Genomic DNA, 20,928 nt, shown 5'->3' with positions numbered 1-20,928 from the left:
CTTTTTCTCGCCATGAAACTCATTTTTATTTTTCTATTGTTTTTGTGTTTTTGAAAATTTTCGATATTTTTAAAATTTTTCGATGTTTTTGTATTTTTCGTTTTTACTCCCCCTAAAATGCAAAAAGTACTAGAAATTAAGAAAACACAAATAAATATTTACAAAAATGATGTTCTGATATTGGTTTTACTCTGGCTTGACCTTAATGCTGTTTACCATTAGTAAATAGTTAAATCGTGATTTGTCAAAAGCTTTGGTAAAAAGGTCAGCAAACATCGATAAGTTTCTTTTCATAACAGTCTCGTATGAAATGATACTTTATCTCGATGTGTTTTGTCTTTGAGTGCTGTACAAGATTACGAGTCATCTGTAAAGCAGCTGAATTATCAACATAAATAGGAGTAGTTAGGAATTCAAAACCATAGTCGTGCATTTGCTGTTGAATCTACAGAACTTGGGAGCAACAACTTGAGGCAGCAATGTACTCAGCTTCACAGGTTGAAGTAGCTACACAAGTTTGCTTTTTTACATTGCCATGTGACTAGACGATTCCCCAAAAACTGACATCCCGTTGATGTTGATTTTGCATCAATCTTGCAACCGCCATGATCAGAATCACTGAATGCAATCAAAGTGAAGTTATCATCCTTAGGATACCATAGACCGGTGTCTGGACAACCCTTCAGATAATGAAAAATCCTCTTAACAGCCATCATATGAGAAACCTTTGGATTACACTGGTAACGAGCAAGAAGACATGTTGGATACATAATATCGGGCCTTGAAGCGGTAAGATACATGAGAGATCCGATCATAGCACGATAGAGAGAGGGTTCCACATGTTCACCGGTTCCGTCAGGAGTAATTCCATGATTCTGAGCCAGAGGAGTTCCCGCAGGCTTCAAGTCTTCCATCTAAAATCACTTTAAGATATCCCCAACGTACTTTGTCTGATGAATCAAGATCCCTTTCTCAGACTGATGAACCTGCAAACCCAAAAAGAAATTCATTTCTCCCATAGCACGCATCTCGAACTTCTCTTGCATCACCCGCTCGAATTCCTTGCACATTTCATCATTTGTAGACCCGAAAATGATGTCATCCACATACACTTGAACCAGCAACAAATCCTCATTTCTTTCCTTGATGAAGAGAGTACAGTCGATCAACCCACGTCGAAAACCATTCTGCAACAGATAGTTAGACAATGTTTCATACCAAGCCCTCGGAGCTTGATGAAGACCATAAAGTGCCTTGTTTAGAAGCCAAACTCTGTCAGGATGAATTGGATCTTCAAAACCATGCGGTTGCTCAACATATACTTCCTCCTCGACCACACCATGAAGAAATGCACTTTTCACATCCATCTGATAAATAGTGAACTTCTTGTAGGACGCATAAGCCAAGAAAATCCTTATCGCCTCAAGATGTGCCACTGGTGCATAAACATCATTATAATCAATGCCTTCTACCTGATTAAAGCCCTGGACAACCAATCTCGCTTTATTTCTCACAACGACACCTCGGTCATCCCTTTTGCACTTGTAAACCCATCGAGTACCAATCTTCTTATAGTTCAGAGGCCTGTCAACCAATTTCCACACCCCAATTTCTGAAACTGCTGAAGTTCTTCCTGCATTGTTTCAACCCATGAATCTTCTTTCATCGCCTCTTTCCATGACTTCGGCTCGACCTGACAAACATAGCAGGCGAAAGACCAATCATTCTGTTCCCCGGATTCTCTAATTGCCCAATATAACCCATCATTCTGGTTACTTCAAAGTTGGTTACGTGTCTGCACACCACTCTGGACATCTCCTATAATATTCTGCCGAGGATGAGTATCATGAATTCGAGTTTCTAGAACATCGGGAACTCGAGCATTAATACCTAAATTATTGAAATTCAAATCAACTAAATCGATCCCTGGAGACGCGTTAGATGTGGGTGCATTCCCTTCAGCATTGTCTTGGCTCTGCACATGAGAAGTTGCTTCTGAAACACCTTGAACAGGAGCTTGGACATGAGCTGGAGTTGCTTCATTAGCATCATGAAACTCCTCATCTTCCGACGAAACATTATAATCTGCTACATCTTCAAATTCCTCATTTTGAACAACATTATTAACCAAATCAGACTCTTGTCGGTTAAGGATAATTGGTCGGACTAATGATGAATCAACTGCTACATCACCTTCAAGCAACATTTGTGCTGCTGCAGACGCCTCATCAAAAGTTGGCAGATTAAAGGAATCAAACAGTGCATCATAATCAAACATCCAAGGAGCACCCGGAGCTCTCACACATTCAGTGTACCTTTGAACCCTGACTTCACCCCATTCTTCAATCTTTTTAGTTGTCAGATTCCAAACCCTGAATTTGGAGTAGCATACCCAAGAAAGAAGCTTTCGATAGCCTTTGGACCAAACTTGCCATATGGATCAATCATAGTGCATGGAGCGCCAAACGGTTCTAAGTAAGATTCGTCCGGTTTCCTTCTGTGCAACAATTCAAAACATGTTTTCCCGTGCCTTTTAACAGTAAGAACCTTGTTCAAAGTATAACAAGCAGTAGCCACAGCCTCCCCCCAAAACTGAACAGGAATCTCCGACTCCACTAACATAGTTCTTGCCGTCTCGATAATTGTTCTATTCTTCTTCTCAGCGACACCATTTTGTTGAGGAGTGTAACGAGAACTGTACTCATGCAGAATTCCCTTAGAAGCACAAAACTCGTCCATAACCTGATTCTTAAACTCTGTGCCGTTGTCACTTCTGATTCGCTTTACCCTCAACGTGTACAAATTCTCGAGTAAAGTGAGCAGATTTTTGAGGATTCCTGGAGTCTCACTTTTGTGTGCCATCATCGATACCCATGAGAATCTTGAATAGTCATCAGTAACTACCAAACAATAAGCATCTCCAAACGTAGTCTTGTGCTTCATAGGTCCAAAGAGGTCCATATGAAGACGTTCAAGAGGAATGTTGACGGTGTTGACTTTCTTGATTGGATGGGACTTCTTCGTTTGCTTTCCTTTTCGGCACGATACACAAATGTCTTGCAAGTGAAAACTCTTGACTGGAACACCATTCACAAGATTATTTCTCACTAGATGGTTCATTTTCCTCAAGTGAATGTGACCCATACGTCTGTGCCAAGATATAGACTCCTTTTCTGTGGCCTTTGAGACAAAACATGTAACTTGTGTAGACGTGGTAATAGCTTGGCTCATATCAAGAATATACAAGTCATTAATTCTTGGAGCCGTCAACAGAATCCATTCTTTGGGAATCTTGAAACCGGGTTTCAGAACATAACAATCGGAATCGTCAAAATGTACCGTGAACTTCTTGTCACATATTTGCGAAACACTAAGAAGATTGTGATCAATTTGACTTACATAATTGATCTTGTCGAAACTAACAACACCATTGGAAATCATTCCTTCTCCAGTGATGTATCCGCCTTTATCGCCAGCAAAGGCAACATAACCACCCCTAATGCTTTTCACATCGTACAGGAGCCTTAAGTCGCATGTCATGTGCCGGGATGCTCTACTGTCAACAATCCAAAGACTATTCACAGTTCCTCCCGGAACACCCTGCACAACACACTACACAATCAGTTCGAGATGGGGACCCAAGCCTTAGTGGTCTTGGGTCGACCCTTATCATCAAGAAATGTTATTTCGATTTCTTGATGATTTGGAAATGGTGCGCCTCCCCCTGAAACTGTTGCCGTTTACCAGATTGAAATCTTGGGTCGACCCTTATCATCAAGAAATCTTAGGTTTCCAAGATTGTTGCCGTTTACCAGATTGATTGTTATTTACAGACTTAGACACTTCTGGTTTTGACAAATTTGATGAACTTGGTCCCTTTTCAACAACATCCGGTTTTAAAGCCTTTTCAATTACCTTAACATTTTTACGTCGTTGTTTTGCTTCTTGTTCCTTAACAATTCGTTTGTCTTGTTTAGGTGACACAGGACGACGTTGGTAATCCTTTTCAGGAGGGGCCTTTTCAACAAACCTTGGTTTTGGTGGGTTTGTACAATTTTTGATTATATGCCCAAATTCCCCACACTTAAAACATGTTCTCCTTTCAACAAATTTAGGTGATTCTGATCGATGTCCCAATGTTGAACTTGCGGGCCTTGAGGTACTAGCTTCATTATCACACCCATTTGTATGTTGAGTGTAATTTTTATCACTGTTACGTTTCAAAATTTTTACTTGTTGAACAAAATCAGTATTGGATTTGTTTTCAAAAGTCTCAATTTGTTCAGTACCGCTTGAGGCCACAAATTTAACATCCCTTCCCTTTTTCTTGTTTCGAGCTCCTTTTTGTTCAAACTTAGGTGTTTGAGCTTGTTTTTCCTGTTGTTTACCTTTAGGGGCGATTGGTTGTTTCTCAGTTGGTAATTTTTTATTGCCGTATTGTTTTCTAACTTCAGATTTTGGAATAGGATCACACCGAGTTACTGTAACTCTCGGGATCGCCTTACCCAAAAACTTACTAGTAGAATCTTCCAAAACTCTTTCAATCATTGATGGATTACCATTTTTAATTGGGAAATCCTTGTTTGAGTAAATTTTATCATCACCAACCAAAATATACAACACATTTTCTCCCTCAAAAGTAGACACAGATTTTTCCACAGATTTGATTGAATCAATCTCTTGTTTTGCAACCGATTGCACAACGGGGGCAGCGGGAGTAGGAGGATCACACAAAATGTGATTCTCTGCAGGAATTTCTACTCCTTTCTTGTTGTCAAGAGTTTGATCATAATAACTCGAATCTGACTCATCCGATTCATCATCTGATGAAAGGAATTTCTACTCCTTTCTTGTTGTCAAGAGTTTGTTCCATAGCACAAGACACATTTTCTGTCTTTTCAGATTCCTTTGATGAATCATCCAGTTTGAACCCTAAACCTGCTGCAAACTCTTCGGGATTAAGAGGTACAGATGGTTCAAACCGTGGCATTTCTTCCTCATTAGGCAACTTGGTATAATTGTGTCTCAATGGAGGTGGACACGACTTATACCCAATGCACTTAACATCCCCTTTCAGCTTCTGAACCTCGATGATATCGAGAGTTAGAATAACTCTCCAATTTGAGCTTGATCGCATCATGCTCGCATTTAGCAATGGCTAACTCTTTCTTTAATTCTTCAATGATGTTAATGTAATTATTAATGCCCGTTTGCTTGTTCAAAACTGTTTTTGTTAATTCGGATACACTTTTCTTAAGCGTTTTAACGACAGATTTGAAATCTTTTTCATTGTGAGCTAAAGCCATGTTTGCCCCCTTGCATTTTGAAAGGTCAACTACCAAACCCTGATTGTGACTAGTTACTACTTCTAGCTTACGTTTCAATTCTACACAATCATTGCATACACTAGGAGTTTCAGTGTTTACCTTACTAGTCGAGGCTGCAACAGTTACCATAAAGGCAGTCTGATAAGAGAAAGATCCATCCTCAGTGAAGAACTTTTCCATTTCATTGGAAGCGGCTTCAGCTTTCCTTACCAACACTGATTTCTGCCTTTTAAGTTTGTAGGATCGTTTTCACAACCGAAACAAGTCGTTCAGAGGTGTTCTTCTCAATACGAGAGGCAGAAACTAACGTATTGAGTTCGAAATAGCTTGTAATTCACTTTAATTGTCTATTTGATTGATCTGACAAAGATTTACAATGAGTAGACACTTCGGCAGAAGTTCGGCACTGAAACCGGAAAGTTACAAATGACTAGGCACATCAGGTATTTATAGCGCTAGCTATTTCACACAAAATAGTCCAAACGAAATCAGTTTCATGCGAAACAGTCATTTCGTGCGAAATGACTTGTTGATTTCGTGCGAAATGACAGTTAGTCATTTCGTGCGAAATACCCCTACAACACATATTTGATATTTTTCTCGAACTACGTGCCCTGATCTATCTACATACATACATACAAGACTCGATACAAGACGAAGTCGACAGACATATGCACCAACAGACTCCCCCTTGGATGTTGACGAAGTCTTCAGTGTCGAGTCTTCAATCTTCAGTCTTTATCAGTCATCTCGATCTCTACCGAAGTATCTGACAATGTAAAGCATCCTCAATCTTTCTCTTCTCTTTTCATTAGCACCAACAGATAATCTCCCCTTGGATGTTGATCTTCAATGGTTCAGAATCGCAATCTGGCTCTCAAATTTTCTAATTCTCTAGATCAGATCTCTTGATTCATTAAGTTCATTAGCATCAACACTTTGCATGAATCTCAGGATTCGAACATGGCTCTTTTTCATTCAAACTCCCCCTTGAATGATGATCTAATCTTCAACTGCTCTTTCATTTTTTTTACCCCCAAGATCTGTTTCTGGCTCTTGTTCAAAGATCGTGATCTGGCTTTCATTCTGCTCAGGTATCAAAAACCTGGCTAACCTGCACAACAATAAATTTCACAAATTTAAAATTTGACAAATTTATAAATCACTTGCATGAATAGAATGATTTATCATTTAAAAACTTCTGATGACCACTTGTAGGCAAACATTCAAAATCTTTTCTCATTATACACAGACTCCCCCTTACGAAATGTTCATCATGTTTAGCACTTGGAATTTTGAAAATCAGCTCTTCAACATCAGTTGTCGAAAATCTTTTTGGATTTTCAAAAGTTTATACTAAAGCACATTGAAAATCTTTTTGGGTTTTTGTTTTTAATGAAATGCAATAAAGAAATATTTACATACAATATTTTTGTGAGTTTGTGTAAGAGGATCATATCAGTTTATGACAAATCACTAACACCGTTAAGCTTTAAACATTTTAAGTTCTAAACAATTCACTTAGATTGTCAGTATACTGATCCACTTAAATTTTCACACAAAGTTCAACTGTTTGGAGATACGAGATTAGTATTTTAAGCACTTAAACTTATTCGCATGTCCCACCTCAGAATATACTCTTGTATCCAGACTTCTATATTCAGTCTTACAGGTGAATGTACACTAATGATATCTGTAAACGGGTAATGCGAGACCATATGAGCTCAGGCTATGGCTTCCGCAAAATCATAGAGATGATGGTTCGACTTTAGGTGTGTCCCGTTTGGGGATCTTTTCTTCAACAACACATGATTAACATTTTTCAACGTTTCATCATTTTTAATGCTGAGGGTGAGCTTTATGATTAAAGCTATGCAAAGTATTATACGAGTACTAGGCTATTGCTCCCGCAAAATCAGAAGTCCTGGTATAATACCCCAGATATCACCACGCACAAAGACCTAGTATGTCAGAAATAGAAAATCTTTCAAACAAAATTTCGGGGGTTACCCATATATCCGAGAGATGTTCCCCACAAGATAAGTAAGCTTTTGATATTTATGTTTATATCTCAAAAACAATCTACTAAATGAGTAAAAACCTACTGGCATATCCTCAGTGAGATCGTTTATCACATTTTTGACTTTACAATTCTTTAGCGTGTTGTGATAGTCTACTGATGTACTATCATTTCCTCTTTTTTCACCACTAAATTCATTTTAGATTTTTTTTCAATGTTTTTGGCTTTTCATGGTTTTATCATGTTTTTGGGTTTTTCAAATTTTTCGAAATTTCTAATTTTTACTCCCCTTAAAATCAAAATATGTTTCAATTTTGATTTTCTGAGAAAATTTGAAAACAAACTGTACAATTAAAGTTAACAACTGAGTTTCAAGCTTCAATTCTCCATCCACTTGGCATAAACAATCAGAACTCCCCCTTACAACAAACTATTTTCCCATTATGATTTCAAAACACTTAAGTTTGTTTTAATCAAAATGATTTTTCCGGAGAATAAGTTTTGTTGATTTTACCACTTGTAAGATTGGGGATTCATTCATCACTTTGTTTTTCAAACACTTTTTATGAAAGTTAAATCAATTTCAACTTAATGACCTTGATTAACTACATGTAGGTGACAACCCACTTTTCTACCACTTGTAGATACACTCAAACAAACAAATTTAAGAATGATGCCGATTCCTGCTCCACGATTACCAACTTGGGAGCTCCGGCAAGTCAGGATTTTTAAGTAAAGAACACAGATACCCAAGCCTGACCAACTTTGGGTGTGACCTTTTCACCTTCACTTGGGGTTTGAACATTTCTTTTTTCTTCATAAAAATCTTTTACCCCTTTGGCCTTCCCATTGACCATTTTCCCAAAAATGTGTTTTACTTTACCACTGAATGCTTTCTCGACATCAAATTCTTTCTTCTCAGAATAGAATTGATTCGAGATTTCAACTTTTCCAACCTTTTGTTTGAAATTTTCAGTGCTCAATGGTGGAAAGTTCACATCATCCATTGGGGGAACTGAGTTTTCTTCTTTTGTAATAACTTGTGGCTCATCTGATTTTGTGGAATCAGATTCATCGCCAGATTTCACATTGTAGGTCCCCGGGGAGGATGAGGTTAAACCTTAACCTTGTTATATTAACACACTAGCAAGTGCGGAATCCAAGCTAGAGTGCAACCGAGTTGAGACAAGCATAAACACAAGACACACAAGGTTCACCGATTAACACCACTTGTATTAATGCGAATGAAAGGTTCCGGTTACAAGCACAAGGTTTACAAATCTGTTTTGTAAACTCTCTAACAGTGTGTGTGTGTTCTTGACAGAATGCTCTCACTATCTCTCGAGTGTATCTTTCTGTCTCTTGTGTCTATCTCCAGTGAACACACTGCATGGGTATATATATACCCAGCACAGGTTGCATGGTCGAAGGATCAAGTTGACTGATCGATAGATCATCTGTCGATCACAAAGTCATCGAAGGATCCATATACTTCGAAGGATGGCATATCCTTCGAAGTCCATCCATCGAATGATATCTTTCGAGCTCATCGAAGGATATTCACAATCCTTCGATGACTTATCCTTCGACACAAAACATTATACAACCATATACAAACTGTTTGTCCAAGTCAAACCGGAGGATGGTTGACTTGGTCAAACTTACATGACTAACAAGGACATCGTTTACATCGTGACCGAAAACAGACAAAGTACAGACACAAGTGCACCAACAAACTCCCCCTTGGCTGTAGCTTTGTCTCGATCTTGATCATCTTTGATCTTCGTGTCTTCAAGACTCTGATGTCCTTTCAAGTCTTCAATGTCGGAGGATCTTCAAAGTCTTCACGTCTTGAAAGCAAAAAGTGTATCAACAAACTACCCGTATCATGTGGGAAGTGTGTTGACAAACTCCCCCTTAACATAAGCTCCCCCTTGAGTTATGCTCGTGAATGACTTGATCTTTAATGCTTGAGATCCTTGTGGTGTTGATGATGGTCAGCGGCAACTTGATCATCTTCATCTTTTGAGTGCCTGCACGTCGTGTCTTCATTCCGAAGCTTATCATCGACCATGTTCTCCTAGCCTTTAGAATCTGCACATGCAAGAAATCTAAACGCGTAATGAGAAAAACTGCTTGGAATAGTTAGTATAAACAAATGACACACAAATGACCATGTCACAATCAAACACCGTCCGACAGTTTGAAAGTTTAATAAATTTCTCAATTTTAGATTTAACTTTCAAAGCTTGCAAATTTCGACCGTTTATGAAGATTTAGTCAATTCGGTTTTCGTTCAGGTTTTAGGTAACGAAGACTCGAGCTCCAACATCGTACGATCGAAAATAAAGTAGAAATAAAATCTTTTTGGCTTTTATAAAGTTTATATTAAAACACACCTAAAATCTTTTTGGTATTTTTTGAATAAATTAAAAACAACAATTTTAATATCCTTTGAGTGTTGTCAAACGACATCACCGCTAATGTCGTGCTGATATGCACCAAACGACGAAACTGTTAAAAAAAAATAAAACAATAAAAGTTAAGCAGTAAATAAATATATACAGACATTCTTTTTGCGAGTTTCGAGGGTAAGAGAATCATATCAGTGTACGGTCATGTCAAAACACTCTTGTTGTTCAGTTAGTTAACATTAAAATAAGCATCTTAAAATAAGCATCCTATAACAATTATCGGTATTGTTGTCCACTTAAGCTCAACTTATCAGATGTAATCATGGCGAGGGGATACGTTAAGGCATGATTTATACTTACCGACCGGTGTTCATCCACATCACGACACATTCCCGTATCAAGGTATGCACGAGAATTCATCTTACCGGTGAGTATACTGATTATCATCTGTTTGACCGTATAAGATGTGAGATACTCACTTATTTTGATTTGAAAACAAGCCCTATGTGATATAATCACTTATTAATGAGGAACTTGATTTTCATATGCATGAGGGCACAGGAGCAAGTCCGTGAACAGGTCAGTACTTCCGTACAGCAGAGAGACGAACTTGACTGCCGGATAAATGTGATATTTTATCACTTATTTAATATGGACATGTGATTGTTTATCACTTATTGAGGTCGTATGCAATATGTAATATGTACACGTATGTATAGTATCATGGAAGATCTAGACTTGCGTCCCCGTTATTTTTCGGTAAAAGATACAACCATGATACCCAGATGATAAGCAGCATAAAGACCGAATATCTCAGAACCTCGACAATCTATCAAACGAAATTTCGGTACTAAGACCATATGCCAATGAATGGTTCCCACCTGGTCTTCAGTCGATTTAAGTTTATATCACCCTGCACACTTTAAAATGATTGAGAGCCTACCGATACATCTTATATAGAGCTGCTTATCGTTTTTCATTTAAGGTTTAAAAAGGTTTGAATAGACCACTGATGTACTATCATTTTCTCTTTTGCTCGCCAGGAAACTCATTTTTGTTTTTCTATAGTTTTTGTGTTTTTAAAAATTTTCGATGTTTTTGGATTTTCCGATTTTGGATTTACTCCCCCTAAAATCAATAAACTAAGACAAATTTAAAACACAAAGGTATTTACAAAAATGATTTTCCGATGTTGGTTTACTCTTGCTTGACCTTAATGCCGTTTACCAATAATAAAAAGTCAAATCTTGATTTGTCAAATGCTTTGGTAAAAAGGTCGGCACGTTGGTCATCGGTGTGGACCTTAACAACATCGATTAGCCTTTTCTCAAAGCAATCACGTATGAAGTGATATTTGATTTCGATGTGTTTGGTCTTTGAGTGCTGCACAGGATTTCTAGTGATCTGTAAAGCAGCAGAATTATCAACGTAAATAGGAGTAGTTAGGAATTCAAAACCGTAGTCCCGCAATTGTTGTTGGATCCAAAGGACTTGGGAGCAACAACTTGAGGCAGCAATGTATTCAGCTTCGCATGTTGATGTAGCGACGCACGTCTGCTTCTTGCACTGCCATGTGACTAGGCGATTTCCTAAAAACTGACATCCAGCCGTTGTGGATTTGCCGTTGATTTTGCATCCGCCATGATCAGAATCACTGAATGCGATCAAGTCAAAGTTATTATCCCTAGGGTACCATAGACCGGTGTCAGGGTAACCCTTCAAATAACGAAAAATCCTTTTTACAGCTGCCAGATGTGAGGCCTTCGGGTTGACTTGATATCTGGCAAGCAGGCACGTTGGGTACATTATGTCTGGCCTTGATGCTGTGAGGTACATAAGAGATCCGATCATTGCGCGGTAATATGAGGGGCTAACAGCTTCACTCTTCAAGTCTGGAGTAATTCCGTGATTTTGTGGCAGTGGGGTACCAATGGGCGCTGCATCAGACATCTGGAACTGGCTCAAGATGTCACCAACATATTTAGTCTGATGGATGAATATCCCAGACTCAGTTTGTTGCACTTGTAGGCCCAAGAAAAAGGTCATTTCCCCCATAGCACTCATCTCGAATTTATCCTACATAATGCGCTCGAAATTCCTACACAAAACATCATTAGTAGAACCAAAAATAATATCATCAACGTATACCTGTACCAGAAGAAGATCTCCATCTTGTTCTTTGATAAAAAGAGTACAGTCGATAAGACCTCTTCGAAAACCGTTCTCCAGCAGATAGGTAGATAAGGTTGCATACCAAGCTCGCGGTGCTTGATGAAGACCATAGAGAGCTTTGTTGAGCAACCAAACCCGATCGGGATGGATAGGATCTTCAAAACCTGGAGGCTGTTCGACGTACACCTCTTCTTCAACCACACCATGTAAGAATGCGCTTTTGACGTCCATCTGGTAAACCTTGAATCCTTTGAATGAGGCATAAGCTAGAAAGATCCGAATTGCTTCCAGACGTGCAACAGGTGCATAGACTTCATTGTAGTCGATTCCTTCTATCTGACGAAAACCTTGAACGACTAAACGTGCTTTGTTCCGAATAACCACTCCACGATTGTCTTTCTTGCATTTGAAGACCCATCGAGTGCCAATTTTCTTGTAGTTCTCAGGTTTTTCAACAAGCTTCCAAACACCAAGCTTTTGAAATTGCTGCAATTCTTCCTGCATGGCTTCAACCCAAGCACTGTCTTTCAATGCTTCTTTCCACGATTTTGGTTCTTCTTGTGACACGTAACACGCGAAGGACCAGTCATTTTGAAGACCAGATTCTCTTATAGCTGAATACAAACCAGCATTCCGGTTGTTTCTCAGCTGATTACGCGTCTGCACACCGCGATGGACATCTCCTATAATATTCTGCTGGGGGTGGGTATCATGAATCCTCATTTCAGGATTTTCTGGCACACGTGCATTGATACCCAAATTGTTAAGATTAAGATCAACAACCAACTCCACACCAGGAATGTGTGTAGAAGTGGATGCATTCCCTTCAGCAGTGTCTACATTCTGCATATGAGGTGTATCAACAGAGGCACCTTGAACAGGAGCAACTGGAGCCGAAGATCCTTCAGCTGCATCATGATATTCATCATCTTCAGAAGATTCATTATAATCAGCAGCATCTTCATAAACCTCATTTTAAACCATATTATTGACAGACGAAGAAGCTTGAGGGTCAACAACAATAGGTCTAACCAAAGGCGAGACAGCAGCGTTGTCACTTTCCAACAACATCCTAGCCGCTGCTGACTCTTCGTCAAAGGTTAGCAGATTGAAGGAGTCAAATAGCCCATCATAATCGAACATCCACGGATCACCCGGAGCCCTAACAGGACTCGTGTACCTTTGAACCCTCACTTCACTCCATAGTTCAATCTTTTTGGTAGCCAGATTCCAAACACGAAAATTCGGAGTAGCATATCCAAGGAAGAAACCCTCGATAGCTTTCGCTCTAAACTTTCCATCCGGCTCAATCATAGTACATGGAGCACCAAACGGTTCTAGGTAAGAAAGATCCGGTTTCCTTTTCTGATGGAGTTCGAAGCAAGTTTTGCCATGTCTCTTTACTGTAAGAACTCTGTTTAACGTGTAGCAAGCAGCCGATACAGCCTCCCCCCAGAATTGAATAAGGAGTTCCGACTCTACTAACATTGTTCTTGCAGTTTCGATAATCGTCCGATTCTTCCTCTCCGCGACACCATTTTGTTGTGGAGTATAACGAGAACTGTACTCATGAAGAATGCCTTTAGAAGTACAAAACTCATCCATAACTTGATTCTTGAATTCGGTTCCATTGTCGCTTCGGATCCTCTTCACTTTCAACGAATAGAGATTCTCCAACATTGTAAGAAGATCCTTGAGGATGCCAGGAGTTTGACTCTTGTGTGCCATGAAAGATACCCAAGAAAATCTAGAATAATCATCAGTAACAACTAGACAATAAGCATCTCCGAATGTTGTCTTGTGTTTCATAGGTCCAAAAAGATCCACATGAAGACGTTCGAGAGGCATGCTGACAGTGTTGATTTTCTTCAAAGGGTGAGACTTCTTTGTTTGCTTCCCTTTTTGGCACGAGACACAGATATCTTGTAAATGAAAACTTCTCACAGGCACACCATTCACAAGATTATTTTTCACCAAATGGTTCATCTTTCTCAAGTGAATGTGTCCCATTCTTCTGTGCCAAGATATAGACTCCTTTTCCGTGGCTTTTGAGACAAAGCAGGTGACTTGTACAGATGTTGTAATCGCTTGGCTCATGTCGAGAATATAAAGATCATTAACTCTCGGAGCCGATAAGAGAATCCATTCTTGTGGAATTTTGAATCCAGGTTTCAGCACATAGCAGCCGGCATCATCAAAATGCACGGAGAATTTTTTATCGCAGATTTGCGACACACTGAGAAGATTATGATCAATTTGCTTAACATAATTGATCTTATCGAAGCACACAAAACCATTTGAGATACTTCCCTCTCCAGTGATGAATCCGCCTTTGTCTCCCGCAAAAGCAACATACCCTCCTCTAATGTTTCTCACGTCGTATAGGAGCCGTAAGTCGCCAGTCATGTGCCTGGATGCTCCACTATCAACAATCCAGTGACTATTAATAGTTCCTCCTAGAACACCCTGCACATGTCATTTAAAAACATCAGTTGAGAATGGGGACCCAAGCCTTAGTGGTCTTGGGTCGTCCCTGAGCATCACGAAACGTGATATCAATCTCTTGATGGTTTTCAAGAACAACTGCTCCCCCTGAATTGTCACCCGCCTTAGGTAACCAAGTTCGTTTTTGCCTACCAGTTTTTGAAGATTCTGGTTTTACAGGTTGTGACACACTTGGTTCCCTTTGAACTGTTTTAATTTCAGATTTTAAAGCTTTTTCAACAGTTTTCATGTTCTTACGTCGTTGTTTAGTTTCTTGTTCTTTTACAGTTCGTTTATCATGTTTAGGTGAAACTGACCGACGTTGAGGATGAACTGTTTCAGGTGGAGCTTTCTCAACAAATTTATTCTTTGGAGCATTTGGGCAGTTTTTGATGATGTGCCCAATTTCTCCACATTTAAAACATGTTCTCCTTTCAACAAACTTAGGAGAACTTGATTGACCACAAGATGTCGAACTCGTGGAACCTGAGGTACTAGCCTTTTCATCACACCCATTTGTATGTTGAGTGTAGTTGTTATCACTGTTACGTTTTAAGATTGTGACTTGTTTCACAAAATCTGTGTTAGATTTGTTCTCAAAAGTTTCAATCTTATCAGTACCCTTGGATGATACGAACTTGACATCTTTTGCTTTCTTTTGAAATCGAGCTCCTTTTGTTTCAGACTTCATCTGAGAGACTTTATGCTTTTGAGCTCGTTTGACTGGTTGTTTACCATTAGAAGCACTAGGTTGTTGAGTGGTTGAAGATTTTTGATTACCAAACTGTTTTCTAATCTCAGCCTTAGGAATTGGATCACATTGTGTTACAACAATTCCCGGAAGTGTTTTTCCCAAAAATTTGTTTGTGTTGTCTTCAAAGACTTTATCAATCAAAGATTGATTTACATTTTTATTTGGAAAAACGTGATCTGAGTAGATTTTATTATCTCCAACCAATGTATACAACACATTACTGCTTTTAACAGTAGACACACATGTCTTATCAACTTTGACAGGATCAATCACTTGCTTATTAACAGATGGGACATCAGGAGTATCGGGATCACAAAGAATGTGATTCTCTCGTGGAATAACTACTCCTTTCATCTTGTTAAGTGATTTATCCTGATCACCTACATCCAATTCTGATTCATCATCCGATGTCTCATAGTCCTCGATAACTGGAGGACTTTGCTTCATGGATGATGACGTTTCTTGTTGCTTAGAGGATGTGTTTGAAGAATTGTCCGGTTTGAACCCTAGACCAGTAGCAAATTCCTCAACATCAAGAGGCACACTGGGTTCATACCAAGGCATTTCCTCCTCATCAGGCATCTTGGTATAATTATTCATCAAAGGGGGCGGACATTTCTTATACCCTATGCCTTTCTGATTTCCCTTTGGTTGTTGAACATCGATGATGTGATCAAGCACAAATTGGGAGTTAGAATAACTCTCCAATTTTTGTTTGATCGCATCATGCTCGCATTGGGCAATGGCTAATTGCTTCTTAGTTTCTTCCACAATGTTAATGTATTCATTTATACTTACTTGCTTGTGGTAAACTACTTTGTTCACTTCGGACACATTTTTCTTTAATGTTTCTATTACTGATTTAAAATCTTTTTCATTCCGAGTTAAAGCCATATTTGCCTCTTTGCATTTGGAAAGTTCAATAACCAAATTTTGATTATGACTATGAAGCTTTTCTAGTTCAAGCTTCATTTCAGCACATGATTCACAAACACTAGGAGCAGGAGGTTCAGAATTTACCTGACTCGAAGAGGCTGACACATTTGTCATAAAAGCAGTTTGAAAAGAAAAAGATCCGTCTTCAGAAAAGAACTTTTCCATTTCTCTGGATGTAGTAGCAGCCTTCTTGATCAGAATTGATTTCTGACAAATAAGTTCATCAGCTTCATTTAATAAATCCTCAACACTAGAACCTGCTTCCTCCTTCACATCAGACTCTGATTGATTATCCCCAGAATCAGAGCCTTCTTCATCAGAACTTCCAGAATAACCAGAACTGTCATCACTTTCAGAGACCTCTTCTTTATGAACATGCTCGATGATCTTTACATAACAAGCTGTTCCACTTCCCTGATCACCTTCACCAAACTGCACAGACCAGTCACATCCCTCATCAGCTTGAACAGCCAAAGCCCGATTACGATTTGAAGTTCCAGACTGGCCCTGATTGTTATTAACTGCCACAATCCTCCTTTCACGGTTTTCTTGCTGGGCATTCACATTTGTAGTACTCGTCTGGTTTCTGAAAGGGTTGTGATTGCCTTGTTTTGTTGGTCGAGTGCACTCGCGTTTGAAGTGCCCTTTATTACCACAATTGAAGCATGTAACGGCGTTGATATCAAACCCATACTTCGTATCTTTCTTTCCTTCCAACGAAGTTCTTCCAGTTCGAGCCATGAAATCTTTTGCCCTTCTCACTGCACTAGCAAAAGCCCATTTGATATCCATCAACTCCATTTCTTCCTTGTCGATCTGTTGATAATCTTCATTGGTCATGTTGATGTTTCCAAGCTGACCTGCTACCAAACCACAGTAAGCACTGACCATTGTATTGATAATTTCCATATGCTCCTTAGCAACTTCAATGCTGAGGTGAGAAAGGTTTGAATTATCGACTCGGATTGTGTTAGGGTTTTGAGGTTGAGGATTGTTTGTATAATGAGCCTGCTGTTGTTGTTGTGGTGGTTGGACTTGTGGCTGTGATGGGACGGGAATGTAAGACCTTGGATCAAAAGCCGGAGCAGCAGTTGATTGAGGAAACGGAAGAGAACTTGTATTCGACACAAATGCAGTTTGCAGTTTAGGTTGCTGAGCTGCAGCGGATCTTGCCAAAGCATCGAAGCCTGGAAGGTACATTTCTGTATTCTGAGGAGCTGGAGCTCGCTTTGCTTTCCTGATTTCTTCATCATTTTTATGTTCCAGCTTCTGGATGAACTCATAGATGTTAACCGTGTCTAGAGTTCCAGTGTGCTTCAATAGCTCAATAAAAGAACTCCATTTTGGAGGTAAGGCGTCAGCAAACCTATTCACCATGTCTTGTTGAGTAGAGACAACCCCATAAGCACACATTTCACTAATCAGATGATAGAAACGTGTTGTCATATCATTTAGAGTTTCGTTTTCCAAAAATTGAAACGATTCAAACTCTTTCTTCAACAAATCATGACGAGACTTTCGAGTAGCTGCATTGCCTTCTCCTCTAGCAACTAAGGCATCCCACAATGTTTTCGTGGTCTTGCAGTAGGAGAATTGATGATAGATATCTTTGTTGAGTGCTTGTGTAAGTGTAGCAAAGGCCTTTTTCTCCAATTCATAAGCCTTCTTGTCATTTTCCAGCATGTTAGCATAACCTTCTGAAGTGGACGCCGCAACCTCAAGATTAGCATTGAATGCATTGATGAAACATGTCCAAAGATCGGTGCTTTGCCCTTGAACATACGTGTGAAAACGGTTTTTCCATGATGGAAAATCGTTCATATGGTTCAATTTTGGTGGACGGTTGTTGCTCCCCGTTTCGCTTTCACTAATCAAAAGATTTTGAATGCTTTGACTTTGATTGGATACCAAAGCCCATTGACTTGGACTGATTGATGGCGGTGGAAACATGCTTTTTGCCCAAGCTGCAGCAGAGGTTAGCTCTTGACTAGATTGTGAGTCAATACTCCAGTCCTAAGGACTTGTACAACTCATTTTGATGAGATCCTAATTGGAAACCTTCACAAACACAAACTGTTAAATTCAAACAGACAAGAATAGAAAGATCAAGACTTGTTCGAAGGATCAAGACTTGTTCGAAGGATCAACAGTGTTCGAAAGATCACTGTTGAGTTTCGAACAAAGACTTCGAAAGACTTTGAAAGATTCACAATCTGACAGATCCTTATCTTTCGAATAACTATTTCGAAAGATTCACAATTTGAAAGATCCTTATCTTTCGAGCAATTATTTCGAAAGATTCACAATTTGAAAGATCCTTATCTATCGAATAACTATCCTTCGAATAGATTCCCTGGATCGAAGGATAAGTCTCTGACTTCGAAGGATGGGTCGAAAGATGATTATCTATCGAGCCTTCCTTGATCGAAAGATGATCGTTCGATATCGAAAGATATCCTTCGATCGCTTCTGACACAACTGACAAAAAGGTGACAGGTTGGTGAGAAAGGTGATTGGTTGGTGAACCAACTTTCGGCAGAAAGGATGTTCTGACCTCAACTTTTCACCAACTTTGATTTTCAAATAAAATATGCCCAAAATGGCAAATCTTATCCAGAAAGTTCGGTCACCGGAACACACCGGAATTTGGCCGGAAATCACCAAATTTCGTAAAAACAAGTTGTAAGTTACCCAACCCGCTCTTGAACACACCCGGTTAGTTAAGAACACGTTTTTATGTTTAAAAATGCAAGAAAACCACCAAAAACGGGTACTAAACCAAGTGTCCAAACACACCAAGACTTGAACAAAACCCGGTTTTAACAAGGTAAAGAGCCACGGCTCTGATACCACTTGTAGGTCCCTCGCGGAGGATGAGGTTAAACCTTAACCTTGTTATATTAACACACTAGCAAGTGCGGAATCCAAGCTAGAGTGCAACCGAGTTGAGACAAGCATAAACACAAGACACACAAGGTTCACCGATTAACACCACTTGTATTAATGCGAATGAAAGGTTCCGGTTACAAGCACAAGGTTTACAAATCTGTTTTGTAAACTCTCTAACAGTGTGTGTGTGTTCTTGACAGAATGCTCTCACTATCTCTCGAGTGTATCTTTCTGTCTCTTGTGTCTATCTCCATTGAACACACTGCATGGGTATATATATACCCAGCACAGGTTGCATGGTCGAAGGATCAAGTTGACTGATCGATAGATCATCTGTCGATCACAAAGTCATCGAAGGATCCATATACTTCGAAGGATGGCATATCCTTCGAAGTCCATCCATCGAATGATATCTTTCGAGCTCATCGAAGGATATTCACGATCCTTCGATGACTTATCCTTCGACACAAAACATTATACAACCATATACAAACTGTTTGTCCAAGTCAAACCAGAGGATGGTTGACTTGGTCAAACTTACATGACTAACAAGGACATCGTTTACATCGTGACCGAAAACAGACAAAGTACAGACACAAGTGCACCAACACACATCAGATTTCTTAACAACCCACGTTTGGTTGTTAAGATTTCCCCTTCGTTTGTAAAATCTCTTTGAACATTCACCAACTTCATATGTTGAGTTTTTGAAAATTTTGAACTTTTCAGTTGGTGGTTTGGTTTAACAATTTTTCCTTTCAGTTTAGAAACAACTTCCTGTTTTGTATTGGTTGCCTTTGGACAGTTCCAGGCAATGTGACCAACTTCTTGACATCTATAACAGGTTCTTGTTTCTTTTCTTTGATAAGCTTCATTCTTCATTCCGACTTGCTTCATAGCAAGAAATTCTCTGTTTGATTGTTTCCAGAATGAGCTTTTTTCTTCTTCCTCAGAACTGGACCCTGAAACAAATACAGTTTTTGGTTTAAAATTTTTCATTTTTTTATGATTTTCTGCATCAAAACCCAATCCTTTCTTTTTAAAATTACCGTTATGGTTTGATTTCTTTTGAAAACCAGAACCAGAATTGTAACCTTTTTTCTTGTTTAATTTCTGTTGAACTCTTGAAGTGTATTTTTTAGGTTTTTCATGAATATTTAAATCTTGTATTTCAGAAATATTAATTTCTATTAATTTGAAAACCTTTTTGATCTTCATCGACATAGATAAGTAGGTAGGCGACGTCGCGACCATGATGATAAACAAACAAGGAGTTGTCGGATTTGCTTTGCTGAAACCCTTGTCGAGTAACAAAATCAGTGAACCGCTGATACCAGGCTCGTGGAGCCTGCTTGAGACCGTATAGAGATTTCCTGAGAAGGCATACATGATCAGGAAAGTCGCGGTGTCGAAAACCCATGGGTTGATGCATGTACACGGTTTCCTCCAGATTGCCGTGTAGGAACGCATTAGTAACATCCAACTGGTGAAACAACCAGGATTTAGACAATGCAAGAGAAAGCACCAGATGAATGGTGGCGGGCTTGACAACGGAACTAAATGTTTCGCCAAAGTCAATACCCGTTTGTTGCTTTCGACCATCACAAACCAACCGAGCTTTGTAACGTTCCAAACTGCCGTCAGACCTGTATTTATGTTTAAACAACCACATGCTGCGTATAATATCCATGTCAGGTGTCCTGGGTACAAGCTCCCAGGTCTTATTTTTAATAAGAGCACTAAATTCATTGGACATGGCATTATACCACTCTGGTGAGGACAAGGCAACCTGTGGATTTTTAGGAATAGGAGCAACAATGGAGGTATGAAGATTAAATAATTGTTTGGGTTTAACGATGCCGCTCATGGAGCGGGTTCGAATGGCCCGATTGGTGGGCGGTGGGGGAGGAGGTGGCGGAAATTCAAATTAGA

At 39.3% G+C, this 20,928-nt stretch overlaps 1 protein-coding gene across 1 annotated transcript; it reads right to left on the bottom strand.

The window, feature by feature from the left end:
* Positions 1 to 491: 491 nt before the first annotated feature.
* On the bottom strand, positions 492 to 914 carry LOC110907416 (uncharacterized mitochondrial protein AtMg00810-like). Its single transcript, XM_022152404.1, has one exon. It carries the CDS (start codon positions 912 to 914, stop codon positions 492 to 494), a length of 423 nt encoding a protein of 140 aa, XP_022008096.1.
* Between the last annotated feature and the right edge of the window lie 20,014 nt (positions 915 to 20,928).

Source organism: Helianthus annuus, chromosome 14, assembly GCF_002127325.2.
Source record: "Helianthus annuus cultivar XRQ/B chromosome 14, HanXRQr2.0-SUNRISE, whole genome shotgun sequence".
Classification (NCBI taxonomy): domain Eukaryota; kingdom Viridiplantae; phylum Streptophyta; class Magnoliopsida; order Asterales; family Asteraceae; genus Helianthus; species Helianthus annuus.
Note: the sequence above shows the minus strand (reverse complement) of the source record. Positions and strands in the feature narration are given on the sequence as shown.

What these genes read in the sequence shown, in the direction of transcription:
- LOC110907416 (XM_022152404.1), bottom strand. Translation starts at nt 914, where the DNA reads ATGGAAGACTTGAAGCCTGCGGGAACTCCTCTGGCTCAGAATCATGGA.